We start from the raw sequence: 16,403 nt of genomic DNA on the forward strand, positions 1-16,403 counted from the left end.
AAGCTCTACCTCCCTGAGGGCAAGGCAGTGTCTACATAGCTTATTGGAATTCTGCACAGGAAATTTGTATCTTTGCTGCTATTTATTCATTCAATCATCTATTTCCACCTGTGTGGATTCATGAATATTTTATAGTTTGGGTTATAATCCAACATTACTTTATTATTTTGTTGCTCAAATTATTCTACTGACATGGCCCTCATCGTTGTGGTTTTTAATCTTTTTTTTTTTAGCACATGGCTGTCTTCTGGAACTACAAGATGCTCCAGGTTCCTCTAGCATATTTCCAGCCCTAGTCCTAGATTCAGCCACTTGTCCAAGACTTGGTTCCTTTTTTTTTCGAGCATGGTATTAGAAACCAAAATCTGGGCCTTGCTGGGTGGAAGCTAGTCATTTTAAGATCATTTCTCCTCCCTCTCTCTTACGTGAATGTATTTGCTATTAGACTGAAGGACATTCACATTGTTTATTTCAAACTTGGTTCTAAGAAGGAAATTACAGTTCAATTTCTGAAGTATTTGATGATTTTAACAGTTCTTATTCTACTTTATATATAAAGACTGATTTTAATTTCCTTGTTTTTGCTTTTTGGGTATTAATTTTTTGTCCTTTGTTTTTCTTCTTAAAGGAACTGAATGTTTAGGAAATAAGGTTCCTAAGGAAAGAAAGGGTGGGTTACTGCTCTCCAGGCTTAGCTAGGTGCAGCCTGGCAATTCAACCAGAAATAAGCAGGGTGTATCTAAGTCTAGGAGGAGCTTAATACATACTGTCCTTTTTCAACCCTTGTTTAAAAAGAATTATGTGATGACCACAGACATGTGAGGGACTGGTTGTAGAAGGATGAAGAGGTTGCAACAAAGGAAGAAGAGAATGACACACAAATACAATCATCAAACCAAATAACCACCTTGTATTTTTATGATGTATATGTGAGGGAAGCTGGCTTTTAATACCAGGAGTGGCTCTTTCATAGATGCAGTGTGAAGCATGCATTCTATCCAACATCAGAACTTTAAAGGGTTTTAAAAACCACAAGTATGTCCTACAGTAGCCTAAGCTTACCAAATTCTCACGCTACTAGTATTAAGCAAGTCTCCAAAATTACACAAAGAAAAAATGTAATTAAAAAATAAATCTATGCCCCCTGGAGATCTGAAAAGGAGAGATTAATTGCTAGCCAAAAGGGTGATTTCTTTGCACCCAGCACATGCATGCACACAAAGTACAACACGTTAGATCCTATCATTGTTCTTCCTTCCACTTCCCCTTCCAATTACTGGATTTCAATACTTACTCCCAGTGTAAATGCTCTGAATAATACTAGAGAGTCCCAAACACATAATATATATTAACCACTGATGACTGAATCACAGCACCTGGACTACTCATGAAAACCCAGGCCCACTCAGGGTACTACAGCCCTGTAGTACAGAGCCATGGGTTTCTACTGATACTGGAAAACAGCTCTGACTTCTGGGTCACTTAACACTGCTAAGTGAATACCCAGATAAAAAGTTTTGGCACTCATTAGCTAGATTCTTTTGAAGCTAACTGAGCCAGATATGGGCTGGCTGAAAGCTAGATGTTTTATTGTTCTCCAATCGGAGAGTTGTTGAACACTAGTCTACTCCAAATACTGCCTTGTCTTTTCTCATGGCCATGGGTTGGGATTCAGAGGACACAGTCTTTAGCCACTGCAGACACTGAACACAACAGACACAAATCAATAGAAAAAAATAACTTCTTTTTATTTACAAAAAAAAATCCAAATATTGGATGCTGTAAACAAAATTCACCATCTGTTCCCTCTAGCACTGATTCAAACACGTCAGTTTTTAAGAGTTCATTGTCCATCAACTCCTTTTCTGCCTGTGACACAGTCTAAAGTCAAAATATTCCAAAAGACTGACCCAAGGTGCGGCTTGCTGCAATAGGACATCTCAGAGCAGGCAACGGTTGGAGAGAGGTTGGGGAGAGAGACAGCCAGCGGCCAGAGCCTCCTCCATTCTGCAAGGCTTTGCAGCAAGTCTTGCCAAGCTACCTTGACACCTTCCAACTTTGTACTTTTACCATGTACTTTGTATAGCAAGCCACTATTACAAGAAAATATTACAGAGATTCTTTCTTAGCACTGAAAAGGCTATGCTATAAGAAATCTTAGAGAAAGATTATATTCAAATAGGTGCTATATACGAAATTACTTTTTTTTTTTGGCTTTTTGGTTTCATCTAACACACTGTCTTCAAACAACAAAAAAGCTTATTTTTGAACTGCTGATAGCTTTCAACATAATACATTACATTTACAAAATAGTTAACAATATTTATTTGACAAGCATTGCATTGAAAACAACTTTATGCACAGTAAAGCAACCAACAATGAGCAAACAGAAAAGGGTGGCAAAAACGGTATGTTTACTTTCTTTGCATTTCCTCCTAGGCTTGGCTTATAGATATTCTTCCATCCTTGCATTTTTTGGAGCCGCGTTAAAATAGTCCACCCAATACCAAAGTGAGCAGATACTTGATCCCATTTCTGGAAGGGAAAAGTCCATCTTGATGTAGGACTTCTTGAGGCAACTAGATTTACTCTATATGAAGTAAACTTTTTAGAAGGGCATTGTCACAGGTTAATTGTTCTCTGACATGCCAGACTGGACAGGTGAGAAGAGCCTCCAGAAGATAAAACTTCTTCCTGTTTTAAAGTAACAGCATACTAGGCCAGATAAACACAAAAGAAAGGAAATCACAGGCACTAATCAGGAGTTGAGAGCTGTTCTTTTCTCTGACCTATACACACGGCTCGCTCTCATCAGACATTCAAATTTTTAGGCCACACATCCACAAAGAGAGACATATATTCCACTGTTTGTTCAACTATATATGCACAAGACTATAGTACATACAAAAGAGAAATAAATTATATAGGTCTTAAAGTAAATGCTGAAGGTTGTCTTGAGTAGAGCCTGTTCTATCTGAATGCCAGGTGCTGGCACTTCCAACTATGCTACCAAGCCTGGAGTAAGCAAGAAAAGGACATAAATATTTGAGAAAATAAATGAAAAGTACATTTTCAAATAAGGCGCCTCCAAACAAAAATCTGTGTCATAAACTGACAGCAGGCTGTTGCTATGGCAGAGCCAGAGACCTCCAGATTCTTTTTAAAATAGTGGACGACTCATTCATCAAGAGCTAGGATGAGAAGGAAGGCGGCAGATCACCAGCTGCTCCCGTGTTCCCATGTGTTTTCTTTTCGAAAACTTCCAAACAGGTAAGTAGGCAGAGCTCTGGTTTCTGACAGTTAAGTATCTGGCTTAATCTGCAAATGGAATAATATTTCCTGGGAATTCACAACTAATTTTTCAAACCCAGGGCTGGAGTGAGGGAGACTGAGCCAACATGGGAGAAGAAAGAGTTCCCTAGGAATCAGTGAATGGCAGTGCAGTAGCTGTTACAGCTCAGACAGAATTCACAGGGAAGCTGCTACAGCAAACCCATCAAGTTCCTGTTAAGGCTTCAAAGAAAGATGTGCAAAAGGTAGTTCAGATGGATTAACCTAGCACTGAGCATCTGAGTGATGCTCAGATAAGAAACAAACAAATTACACTGCCAATAGGATGATGCTATTTTCTCCCCAATCCCTCTAACTGATGACAAAAATCTGGTTGGTTCTTCTGAGGAATTATCATAGTAAGTAGTCATCCACTAGAGTTGGGAGGGATTGTGTGGCTGTTTCACGATACAAAGGGAAGGTTTTTAAGTGTTAATTTTGTTTTCAACAAATGCATTTTCAGAGACCAGTGTCCAAAGGAATTAAGGGCTGGGAGAAGGGATGGTTTTAGGATTAGCTGTCATTGAACTGAAAGAGTAATGCTAGTTCATTTCACAAAGGTATATATAACTGGTCTCTTGGGAACGAGAAAATAAAGTTGGATTTGATTCAATGCAAAGTGACTGAATTTAAAGTACAGTACTAAATATTTAAATGCAGTGTGACAACCAGATCAAAGATGTTTCATATTGGCATGAATTTATAAAATTTTATATATAATATATATCTCATATATAAATTTTAAGCAATTGTGCAAATACTCTTTAAAAAGGGTCATTTCACATTTACTAAATTCTAGTGGTCCTGGAATGCAGAATGCATTCAATAAAAAATTTATTTAAATATTAATAAGTAGTGTTCAGATCACCAGAAATTCTTTTTAGCGGTCAGGGATTTAAATAGACTATCATTCATCCATGAGCCACTGGATTATACACCACAGAGGCATGCAAATATTACAAAAAATTAAAGGGTTCAAATTGTAAAAATGGCAGTTTAGTACAAAAAAAGAGTGCTCTGCCAAAGAAATATTCTCCCATTTGTGGAATTCTATGGCTCACAAAAAAGGGAAAAAAAAACTCACTAAAAATGTATAATCTCTGTTCTTCCTATCAAATATATTACTTGTTTTCCTCCTTCATTTGCTTGAATTTTTTTAGAAGTGGGTTTTAATTCATCACTGCAATATGCCCACGTCTCATGTCATCCTGTTGGAAACATAAAAGCACACAGTATTTAAACATTTCCTATTTGCTACATTATTCTAGACCAAAGTCAATGTACTGTGTGTACATATACATATCACAAATATGTATATATATACACATAATATACACACACATACACATGTACCTATGATAATATCACACCAACAACATTAACTTTATACAAGTATTTGCCAAGAAAAAATAGGGCATTTCCTCCACCATTCACAAGCTTATGTGTTGTTTTATTTTCTTTTTGAGTCCCTGATAAAATAAAATAGCCATTAAACCATAAAATTTTTCCACTTCAAATTTTCAGAAGGCAACAGGCACTTTGATGTATATTGGTGTGTAACAAATATAGTAACTCTTTATATATTCTACTATATCTCTTCTACTTGAGTATTTTTATCTGTTAAATCTTTGGTCCTTGAGCATATTCTCTTTGCTACAGCTGTTTTTGCTTGCATTTTCACATTTTAAAAATGCGAGCTATGCACGCAGCTGGAAATAATGGATTGTGTCATCATAAGTTCTGCTGTTTGTTATGAGAACTGCACCAACCTACTACTGTTCGTTCGGAGCAAGCCATTTCTGTTAGCACAACAGAAGAGTTCACAGAAAGCACTTGCTGTGAGCCTCAGATAATAATCCTAATGTTGGAGTTCCCCTTCTTTCTGTATTATTGTTACTATCTGATCTCCTGAACTGATAATTAAGTTGGGGTGAGACCTTTTGTTCCCCCCTCTGTATTTTCCCTTTTGTGAATTCCATCTTATAAGAAACACTCCACTTTTTTTTTTTTCCTATGGCAAAGCTATGGGAGCAGGTACTGCAAACCCATGTTGTCATCAAGCATTTTTTCCCTTATTTTAGGAGAACCTGGCTGCTTTTAATGACAGGTCTCTTTTGTTTTAGGGCAAAATCCAACTGGGTAGGAGGTTCAGGTGGGAGAGCTGTTGGGGGGATGATCATTTCGAGATCATGCTCCCATACCTATGAAAAGATCCACAAGCTTTGCCAAGCTTAAAACCAGGAGCAGATCATCATTGCACAAAAAACATCCCTAATCAGGGCTGGGTCACTCAGCCTTTTTTTCTTTTTTTTTTTTCCCCCTATCTTGTCTGAAATGGCTTCCCCACAGGACATTTTTAAATGATTCTTAATTGCAGGGTAGCCAAGTGGAGTATGTCTGTTGCTGGCACGTGAATACTGGCTGGACCTGCGCAATGTAGTAATTGCTAAAGTTGGCATCTGCTACATAGGGGGCCGGCTGGTAATAGCAAGTGACATTAGCCACATTAGGGATGACATTTTGGTCAGCTAGAACCCGGATAGCCAGCATTGTGATAAGGTTTAAAGTCTGTCTTCTTTCATGTCCCATCAGGCACACGGTACTCTCATTCACTACTCCGTGAAGGGTCATGAGATAGTCATACTTGCGGTCTTCCAATCCCACGAAGTGGTTCTGCAAATAGGACTCCAGTTTTCTCTGCTGCTCTCCAATGTCTGAGAAGTCGATGAAAAACCTGGAACACATATACCTCTGAAGGGTCTTGATCTCATCAGAGGCGGGCCTAAAGCCCCTCACTAAGAGGTTGCAGTACTTAAGCAGGCCTCCCCCTCTGATTTCTTCTGGGTTCCTGGTGGCAATGATCTTGTTACAAAGGTGATCAAAAGCTTCGTGGAAATCGCCGTAGACACTTTCACCAATTATTGTGGGGTGAAATGTTTCAGTCATTGGATTCTCTGAACATTCGTAAAAGAGGAGAAGAGAGTCTAATTTGATTTGAAAAGAATCTACACTAAATTCAAACTGCCTCCGGAGGGAATCCACAAATTTCAGTTCCACATTTTTGCCACTGTTGTTTGACAGGGATATAAGACTCCATCGGTCAGAGTCATTGCATACTTTAACCATTTTCTGCACATAAGCTTCCTACAATTTAAAAGATAAAACAAGAAGATGAGCAAACCTAGAAAAAAAAATAAATAAATACATCCTCTTCACAGCTGAGAATTATTTTGCTCCTTCTCTTTTATTTTGTCAAGTTTCAGCAAAACACTACCTACAGGCTTAAACAGTCTTCTGAAAACAGAAAAAAAAAAAAATACATTTAACGAGTAGTTTTACCGTCTGGGAAAGAGACTAGAAATAATAGTTCGAGGCTTTTGGCAGACATAGCACAGTACTAAGGGGCTGTCATGTCTGACTTTTGAAATGTTATTTTTTGAAAACGGTCTTATAGGTACAATATTCACACAATATCCACACAATATTCAAAAGACAGAAGGGCATACACTGAAAAGTTGGTCTGCCTCTCACACTTGTCGCTAGTCACCCAACTACCCTCCCCCTAAGGCAACCGAGTGGTCAGTATCTTGTATGTCCCACCAGGGGTACTCTGCAGTTACAATCCAACATGAACTAAATTAGGACATTCTGGGAGGCTGACTCCTCAGACCATTTTAACTAATTATATAAAACGCGCACTGAACCAAAGTAGGGAAGAGGAGGACTCCACTGTATCCTTAACACACGAACCAACCCGGAGAAGCACCGGGTTGGTGCTTATCCTAAACACACGGAGTCAGCTGAATGCAGCTAGGAAATCTACTCACATTTTCCAATACAATAACTAACCCATTGACTAGGTTCAGCTTAAGGCTGCTACTTTCCCAAACACTAGAACATAAAAGGACTCAACAAAAAAAATGATTTACATCATTTCATTCTTCAACGTATCGGAATCTACTCTGGGCAAGACAAAAGCAAGAAAAGCCAAGGGTTAAAAAATAAGGAGAAGGAAGCGAAGGGACGGCAGAAGAGGAAGCTGGAGAAGAGCTGTGGCGCTGAAGCACCAAGTAAACTAAAACACTCAACACCGTCGACGCACCGTAGACTACTCCTTAAAAAGACCCAAGCAAAACAAATTAGCGCGCCCAAACCCGTCCTGGCCGCCGACCTGTGGCGTCAAACGGCAGCCCCTCCGCCCTCCGCACCCCGGCCCGGCCCGGGTGCGGACCCAAGCCCGTCTCCCCGCCTCGGGCGCTTTACCTTGAGCGTGAGCGGCGTGATCTTCTCCTTGTTCACCCCCTCGGGTAAGAAGTCCAACAGGCAGTCCAGCACCACGTCCTTCACAGTCTGAAACTCCTCTTCCCCGCGCAGGTCGGCGCAGAAGATGAGGTCCAGGTCCTTGTAGCCCAGGCCGCTGTCCTGGTGCAGGACGTGGCTGGCGGCCGAGCCGTTGAGGCGCACGTCGCGGACGCCGATGCGCTTCTCCGCCAGGCGCCGCCGCACCACCTTCACGATCAGGCTGGGCTGCAGCTCGAGCGTGGGGAAGTTGCCGCGCCCGTGGATGGGGATGGTCTCGCTCAGGATGCCGTCCAGCCGCTGCACTTGCTCCCAGTTCAGCACGTTGCAGTGCGCCGTGGGGCTTTCGCAATAGTCCAAGCAGGGCCCGCCGAAGCCGCCGCCGCAGTCGCCGCCGCTGAAGTCGCCGCCCAGGGGGATGTAGGGGCTGCCGGCCAGCTCGTCCTCGGCCATGGCAAAGTACCCTTCGCCCTCTGCCATGAAGTGCCCGCCGAACACCACTTGGCCCTGGTCAGTCCTAAAGGAAAAGAGAGGGAAGGAGCGCGGTGAGGACGCGCGGCGGCGGACAGGGGCCCACAGAGGAAACAGCGCGCTCCCTCCCGGGTTCGCCCCCTGCCTGGGGCTTCCTCCGAGACTCTCCCTCCCCGGGCTCCCGCGGTCCCCAGCCGCGCGCGTCGCGCCCCGCAGAGCAGCCCCGCACCAAAAGTATCTCTGATGCATCTGGAAAGCGCAAGCGAGAGTCCCGTCTGTGTCACCTGGAGGCGGCCGCCCCTTCTAGGAGCGCAGCGAGCGAGGACCCGCGAGGCGGCAACACTTCCAGGAGCTGCGAGTGCGCTCCCGGCAGCGGCGAGCGACTTAGTCCTGCCCAGACCCCCGCCGCCTGCAATGGCCGCTCCCGCCCCTCGCCCCCGACCGTGCCGCTGCCGCCTCAGCTGCCGTGGTCCCGGAGGTGGCGGCTCCTGCTGCCGCGGCCGCCGCCGCACACGCTCCCGTCTCCGGAGCCTTAGCAGTTGTGCGGAGAAAGGTCTTCAGTACTTTTTTTATACCGGGTCTCTCTGCGCTTCCGGGGCCCCGCCGCCGCGCGCTCGCCACACCCTCCTCATCTGCATAGGGCGCCGCCCCCGCCCGCCCCGCCGCCGGCCGGCCGACTGCGCTGCGGGGCGAGCGGTCCCGGGAGAGCGCGGCGGGGGGGCCGCGAGTGCGTACAGGCCCTCGCCGCCCCCGCCTCTCTTTTCTATTTCCCCAACTTAGAACGCCTGAAGAGGCATAAGTGGCCCTGAGAACCGGATCACGACTAAAACCACTCGACTGCAGAAACTTCCCAAACATAACATTCTCGCCGGAGCCAGCGCGTCCCAACAGCTTCAGGATGGGGCTCCGGCGGTTCTTCACGACCCCCTTTTACCCGGTGTGTCCGGGGGGCCGCTTACTTCATTCATAAGCCCGGTCTCGGGGTGATCTGAGTTCACTCCCTCACGCAAACTAGTCTCCGCGCCTGAGGGGGAGGGCTCGTGATAACCGGGTTTCGATTCTCGAAGCCTCGGGAAGCGCGGGGAGCCGGAGGAGCCGCGGGGGCGGGGCGCGGGCGGGCGTCCGGCTCCTGCGCACGAGCGGCTCCGGGCGGCCGGGAGCGCGGCGCGGGCCGGCGCGCGTCCCCGAGCGGACGCCGCGGCCAGTCGGGACGCCCGCGGGCGGGCGGCCGATGCCGAGGGCGGAGCGGGCCGGAGAGCGCGGCCGCGACGTCGCCCCAGAGCCGCCGGCGGCCTGGACGCCCCGGCGCGTTCGCTCACGGAGCCCCAAGGCGGCGAGCGGGTCCGTCACCCTGCGCTAAGGTTTGCCTTTCTCAAGTGTTCACATGTCAGCGTGAAATTATTTAAAATTTTCCACCAAACATGAAAGTACGAGTTTTAAGGATGGAAGTTTCTCCGCCAGCTTCACTCGCTTGGGCAGAGCGAAAGGAGCGCACTGGCGCTCGCTCCCCCGTCTTTGCTAGAAAGCGCCCCCCTTTCTTCGGGCGTCCGTTCCGGCCGCTCGCTGCCTCTGCCCGAGCACCTCAGGAACTTTCCTTCCCGTCGGGGCTGCGGGCGGCGGAGGTGGGGGCGAGGGGGAGTGCGCCGGGGACTCCCTCTCATGGCCCCGCGCGACCCCAGCCGCCCCCTCTGCGCTGGGGAGCCCCGGCCTAGTCACCAGCGCTCTGCGGGGGACGGTCACCCGCGGAGCATCCAGCTGCGCGACAACGCCGCCCCCTGCCGGTGCCCTGCGGAGCCGCGTCCCAAAGCGGAGAAACCGGCTGGACCTTAGAAGCCATTATCCTTCAGCGTCACGCCTAGCACGGTGGGGGGTCGGGGAAGGGACGTTAGGACAACCACGCAATTCTCATAGCCCCATCGCCTCCCCAAAAGCACCCTCATGTCCTCCCCCCGTCTAGCCATCCTCCCATGAATCCATCTAGTCTATCTGCACATTCAGGAAAATCGCATACGTGTGTGTGTGTGTATATATATATATATATGGTTTGACCGCCTGTTATGTGCCGGGCTCCAAGCTAAGTGATGAGGATTTAAGAATGACTACGTTTCGCACAGTCTAGTGGGCATGACGGGCAAGTAAATAATTATGGTTCAACTATACCTGTGTTAGGAGAGAAGTGTGTTCTGTCTGACACAGAGGAGTGCTGGGCTTACTAGGATTGGAGGAGCTGGGAGACAAGACCAGAAGAGAAGTGTCATTTGGATTGGACGTTGAAAAGTGGACTTTCCTTCAATAGTGGAGGAAGGAGGAGAACCCATTATCAACGAAGAGTCTAAGAGAATTAGAGAATGTTTGAGAAAGGATGTACAGACCACCATGGTAAGAAAGGAGATCTGTAGGACGTTTAGATAAGGTTTGTGGGCGTTCCAGGAACTTGTTGAGCGCGTCTGGGCCATACCTTGCTTAGCTCTTTATACATAAAACCTCATTTAATATGCAATTCAAGCAGCAGGTATGCTGTGCCATGGGGATGTGGAAACAGGCATCAAGAGATAAAGAGATTTACCCAAGTTTCACAGCTAAGTGGTGGGGTCAGGCCTTGACCCCAACCGGTTTGACTGTAACTGCTGTGTAGCCATCATTGTCAGGAGCCGCGTTATCTGTAGCTTGCCAGTCCCTTCTCACTGGAAGGCAAGACAAGTACAAACAGCAAAACTATTTGAAAGAAAAGGAGAGGGCCTGTTACAAATGTTTCTTTCAAAGGCCAATATGAATTTTGCCACTTCTTAAAACAAAGCCAGAGGGGTAGATCATGTATTAGGTATATTGCACTAAAAAAATCAAGGGTTTAGCCCCAGTGCTGTTATTTTGTACTTTATTTTAACCCTCCTTCAAAAAAAATGAAAAAAAAAAAGCATTAGAGTCTCAGAGCTGGTGAGCCCCTGCGCTTCATGCATGCCCAGGATTTTGTTCTGTCGGGCTAAAGGAATCCGCATTTTAGCAAGTTGCCCATGTGATCCTGACAAGAGGGCCCAGCCACACTTCGCACTACACTGACAACAGCCACTGCCTCCCAGTTCTCTAGGGGGGACCCTCTCCCAGGATGAGGCTGCTCTTCACTGCCCAGCTGCTCTCATGCCCTCTCCCAAGAATGGACGGCGTGGCAGAGAGACAGAAGTAGAGCATGAGGCCAGAGGTGGAGGGCCTGCTATGCATCAGACCCTGAGCGGGGAAAAAATGAATCCCAGCAGCAGTGGGGCAAGACCCTTTCTCCCAAGCTGCCAGAGCTTTGTGGCTGATACTTCCTTAACCTTTGAACAAAGCATTCCCCACTGCAGCCTTTCAAATCTCCCTAATCCAGACCCTACCACCTCCTGCACTAGGACATCTGGGATATCTTACTTTTGGCAGCATCTTGGTGGTGCTTTGACTGGATTCATATGTGCCTGATTCATAGTGGCCACTGGATACATCTGTTGTTCTTTGTCCCTCTTCTCCCTATCTTCAAACTGAGATAATATTTACATTCTGGGAAAAAAAGTTCATCCTTACAAGAAATTGCAAATTTTCTGATTTCAAGCATTTATTTTTTTTCTGGATAACCAAATTAATTATCAAATGAGAAAGTCTGTGCTTTCCAAACACATTCACAGCGAAGACAGTTACTTTTAAATTAAATTTAGGTGCAGAGTTCCTGATTTTTTTTTTTAGGCTTTAGCTTTTGAACTTATTTTGTAATTAATTTACTTTTCTGCTTTTGTGTGTGTGTGAGGAAGATCAGCCCTGAGCTAACATCCATGCCAATCCTCCTCTTTTTGCTGAGGAAGACTGGCCCTGGGCTAACATCTGTGCCCATCTTCCTCCACTTTATATGGGACGCCACCACACCATGGCCTGACAAGCGGTGCAGTGTTGGTGCGCGCCCGGGATCTGAACCCAGGCCGCCAGCAACAGAGCGCTCGCACTTAACCACTACACTACTGTGCCGGCCCCTACATTTCCGCTTTTAAAAGGAAAAAAAATATCTATGGCAATATGATGCTTTGAGTCTCTATCTGAAATTCTTAAAAGAAAGCTTTACGTACATTTTTGAGGAAAAAACACTTATTAGTTGATCTTGATTTAAAAGTTACAGGGGCCCGCCCGGTGGCGCAAGCTGTGAAGGTCGCACGCTCCACTGCGGCGGTCTGGGGTTCGCCGTTCCCTGATTGCAGGCGCGCACCCACGCACGGCTTGTCAGGCCATGCTGTGGCGGCGTCCCATATAACGTGGAGGAGGACGGGTGTGGATGTCAGCCCAGGGCCAGTCTTCCTCAGCAAAAAGAGGAGGATTGGCAGTTGTTAGCTCAGGGCCGATCTTCCTCGCACAAAAAAAATAAATAAAAAATAAAAGTTACGGTAACAATCAATCTGGGCTTAGCACAATAAGAAGAAATTCAATTTTGGCCTTAATAATAGTTACCATTTCAGTTTGTTACAATGTGCCAGGCAATGTGCTCAGTATTTTACGTACATTATTTCTTTTAAAGTTTCTCCAAACATTTTTACATATTACATCCTCATTTTCCAGAAAACAAGGCACAAGAAGGTTAAGTAATTTACAGAAGCGGCAGAGGCTTGGTTCAGACCCGCGCATGTGGCTGCTCTTCTAGTCCCTTTTAGTCTATGAGTCTGCCTTCTCTCTGTCTTCTCATTTTCCTTTTAGACTTAAAACTGAACTGGAGCTGCACTCTGCTCGTTTTTTCTTTCCAAGTTCTGGACATTGAGATTAGACACAACATTGAGGACCAAGGTGTTTTATCCTGAAACAACCGTCGAGGGCCAGAATGCACAGTGACCTAACTGGGATGATAGGAGTTTCTTCCCCAGCCACAAATGACCTGCCTTCCTGGCAGTGGAGAGCTAGCAAGCTCACAGCCTTGCAGAGAGCTTGCAACAAACGCCACACACCCCAAAATGCAATGTGAGGGTGGGGGACTGCCCCAAGTTCACTTAGCAGTGGTGCTACCTTTCCCATTTTGCTTATGTCTGCTTCCTATCTTCTCAAAAATGGTTTTAGAAGATAGGAAGCAAACAAAAATGAAATGATTCCCCCAAGGTCACACCCAGAAGGAGCGAGAGAAGAGCCCAGAAAACTGCTGTTAGGCCTAGTAATTCTCTCTCCCACAGCACTCTAACCAGTCTCTCCCCATATTCTTGTCTCACCCTTGATCCTTCCACACCAGCCCTCTCCACTCTGTCCATTGATTTTCCACCTTCCACTGCTTCTGCTCTTTGATCCTTTCCACAAAAAGTGACATGACCTGTAGAAGCACCTTGCAGCCCAGGCAGAGGAGTGGCAAGGTGAGGAATTTGAGCCACCCCCTACCCCTTTGCCATTTGCTGCCTTCATAGGGTCCCAGCGATTCCTGAGGCCACTGAGGGTTGGATAGAGGTCCTTTTCCAAGCATGCATATGCAGATGTCTACATTGCAGCGTAAACTGGAGATCTCTCTGCTGTCCAGTTAGTGTTAGCAGAGCAGCAACTAATCAAAGTGCTTCATGTCAAAATTAAAACTCACTTGGGAAACTAAATTACCTGTTTTCACAGGGAAATGACTTTCCCATGGTTCTTCAGGGAAATCACAAATGTAAATTTATTCAAGGCCTATCTACCACCAGAAACATCCTAAGTCATACAACTTCTAGGTTAGTTTGGAAATAACAGTCCAACTTTTTATTACTTGTGTGGTTGTTAGCAATTAACAGGTTAGCTTCTATAGTTTTAAACTTTTTTTTATTTTTTATTCTATATTATCTCATTTTATCTTCAAAATTATTCTCACCAATGTGCAGTTCTAATTTTAGAGATGAAGAAAGGCTGAGTGATTGTCCCCAAGTTTATATAGCTAGTTAAGGAAGTTAAAGTTAGACTCAGTTGCTCTCCATCATGGGCCAGCATCCCTTTCTCTTGACCACACTTTAATCTTATATCTGTGTGAGTGGATTTAAATGATCAGTAACAAATGGTTCAGTTTGAAGGGATCCTCCAGCTACACAGAGGGTCATTTGTATGGGCTACATTCTCACCTGTGACCCTCTTATAAAAGCATCACTACTCTACTGTTGAGCATCTTGCAAGTGTAATTTCCTAAGGTTATTTTTAAGAGTATTTATTTGAGGTATATGATCACATAAAAATAATTCTATTCACAATCGCAGATCAGTGAGCTTAGGAAATTCAATATGCAAGCAACAAATATGGTAGACAGACCTACATCATCGCTCTTAAAATCAAATTCAATATAGATTGTCCTTTACTAGAGTTCTTCATCAGAAAGACTAGCCAGTATTTTCTTGTGCTACTATCAGTACTGATTATGCCAGAAGTTCTTCCTGTTTTGACATCTCGGTGAAACGCCATTTCAATCAATGTTGCAAGTCCTATGGACCAGACTTTTTTCCTTACTCCAGACAAAGGAAACATTCAAAAGTCACATTTGTTTGGCAAAATGTAAACTAGAAATACACATATATTTTCAAAAACTACCAAATATAAAAAGATAAACTGCTTTTCCCCAAAGTAGTATTTGTATTATGAGTTTTTCCTTCTGCAAGTTTGTACTAGAAGAATGTTTAACTTCTCTGAAGAAAATGTTGATGTTTACTTGTGGTGCTTGTAAAGCTTTGAGAAGGGTACAAGGGAGGAATGTAATAAATTATTCATTTTTTCTAAAATGAATTTGGCCAAAAATGTTTGTGCACCTTGTGAAAAAAAGACCAACTTCTATGGGTGTGTCCAGCTCATTTCTGATGTGTTTTCAGCCAATTCTTACCTTGTACCTATGTTGATACATTTGTTGGCCACTATAGTTGATTTCATTTATATGAGCTTTTAACATTGCAGAGTTATTTCAAAATGGTATATACCCATTTTGCTAACATCATTTTGATATGTGAAATTCAGAAATGGCTTAACCACCATATGAATTTGTAGCAGCTACAGAAGGTATATTTATTCATATGCATAAACCATACATTGATTTAATAATGTGTATACCTCTTTGTTTAGAAGAATTTTTTTTTAACATTTTCACCATCACTTTGTTTTTAAAGTCTTTTCCTGTTAACTTCCTTCCCTTACCTCAAAATTATCTACTGCCAAAGAAAGAAATAACGAATTAAATAGTACAATTAATGTCATCTTGATGTTTGGCATAAATTACTGTGAAATATGGTAAGCAACCAAAAAACACATTGTCTTAGAAAGTCTGAGAAATTGAACACAACAAATGATACTTAAACAAAAGTTTTTTCTTAAAGCTACTAGGATGATGAACATTTTTAAAAGTCAGTTTTTGTTTTTTTTAACTGTGCAAACCGGACCTTGGGAAGATAAATCTGACTACCTTGAAAATCCTGGGTTTCTTAAGTGAATGTGATTGGGGAAACTAGCTGCAGACTCTCTACAGGGGGAGCTTGTAAGAGACCTGAATTTATCTTAGCAATATGGGATAAGAGAGATTCAAGCTTAAGTTTATAACGAAAAGAAAGGCTTCAGGATGCTAGTGAATTAGGCATTACATGAAAAGGTGTAGGGGAAAAAAAGAACTATCAGAGTTATTAATATTTGACCCATGGAAGCTTCTGACTGCAGAAGATCCGTTTCTAATTAGCCGCAACTCCAGCAGAGGTCCTGGGGATTAAAAGGGAGTTTGGACTATCAAATGATTAAGTAGCCACAGTTAGGTAAGTAAGATATCGATAAAGGAGCTCTCCAGGTTTTGAAATTTGTAATTACTCAATGAAATGAGTAATTGTTTAGCATGAAATGGGTGACATTCTTAATTTTTCTTAGCAGAAAGCCATTTCACAATATTAAATGAGAAAAAAAAAAATATGGCACCTGAGATTCTTTGCCCCACAACCTTGCCCTGGTTTGCATTAAAATTCTGAAGATATTTATTTTTTTCTTCCCTGGCATTAATTTTGCAACCTCATCCCACTCTCTCTAGAAATGTGAGTTTTTTATAAGTGGTAGTTCAACTGCCCTGCACTGACCGGGAATATATGTCTTTGCTGTGTGTTAAAAAATAAATGATGCTTGCAAGCTCTTGCGACTTGTCTAGTGTATTCTAGTCTTCTACTCCTGACATGTCTGGAAAGTTATCGATGTCTTTCTGTGGGTTACAGGGCTTGTTGAGGAGTTCAACATATGGAGATGTGACAAAGGAACCTTGTACACTCCTGAGCACTGAAAACACCTGCAAGGTGAGTCCATTTCATGCGCAGAGTAATGTGTCTATATTTTTAATTCATTATTTA

At 44.2% G+C, this 16,403-nt stretch overlaps 1 protein-coding gene across 3 annotated transcripts; it reads right to left on the reverse strand.

The window, feature by feature from the left end:
* Positions 1-1,725: 1,725 nt before the first annotated feature.
* Positions 1,726-8,647, reverse strand: TENT5A (terminal nucleotidyltransferase 5A). 3 transcript variants are annotated; one of them, XM_087443814.1, is made up of 4 exons: positions 8,330-8,647; positions 7,594-8,146; positions 5,975-6,474; positions 1,726-4,538 (listed from the first exon to the last, which is right to left on the reverse strand). In XM_087443814.1, the coding sequence occupies exons 1-4, from the start codon at positions 8,347-8,349 to the stop codon at positions 4,529-4,531; spliced, it is 1,083 nt and encodes a 360-aa protein (XP_087299940.1). In that variant the 5' UTR covers positions 8,350-8,647; the 3' UTR covers positions 1,726-4,528. The 3 variants fall into 3 exon arrangements, with proteins under 3 accessions (XP_087299940.1, XP_004422118.1, XP_004422119.1); XM_004422061.3 differs by having other exon boundaries at positions 1,726-6,474; positions 8,330-8,646; XM_004422062.3 differs by having other exon boundaries at positions 1,726-6,474; positions 8,385-8,645.
* Between the last annotated feature and the right edge of the window lie 7,756 nt (positions 8,648-16,403).

This window comes from Ceratotherium simum, chromosome 19 (genome assembly GCF_057802395.1).
Source record: "Ceratotherium simum simum isolate JZ-2026a chromosome 19, ASM5780239v1, whole genome shotgun sequence".
Classification (NCBI taxonomy): domain Eukaryota; kingdom Metazoa; phylum Chordata; class Mammalia; order Perissodactyla; family Rhinocerotidae; genus Ceratotherium; species Ceratotherium simum.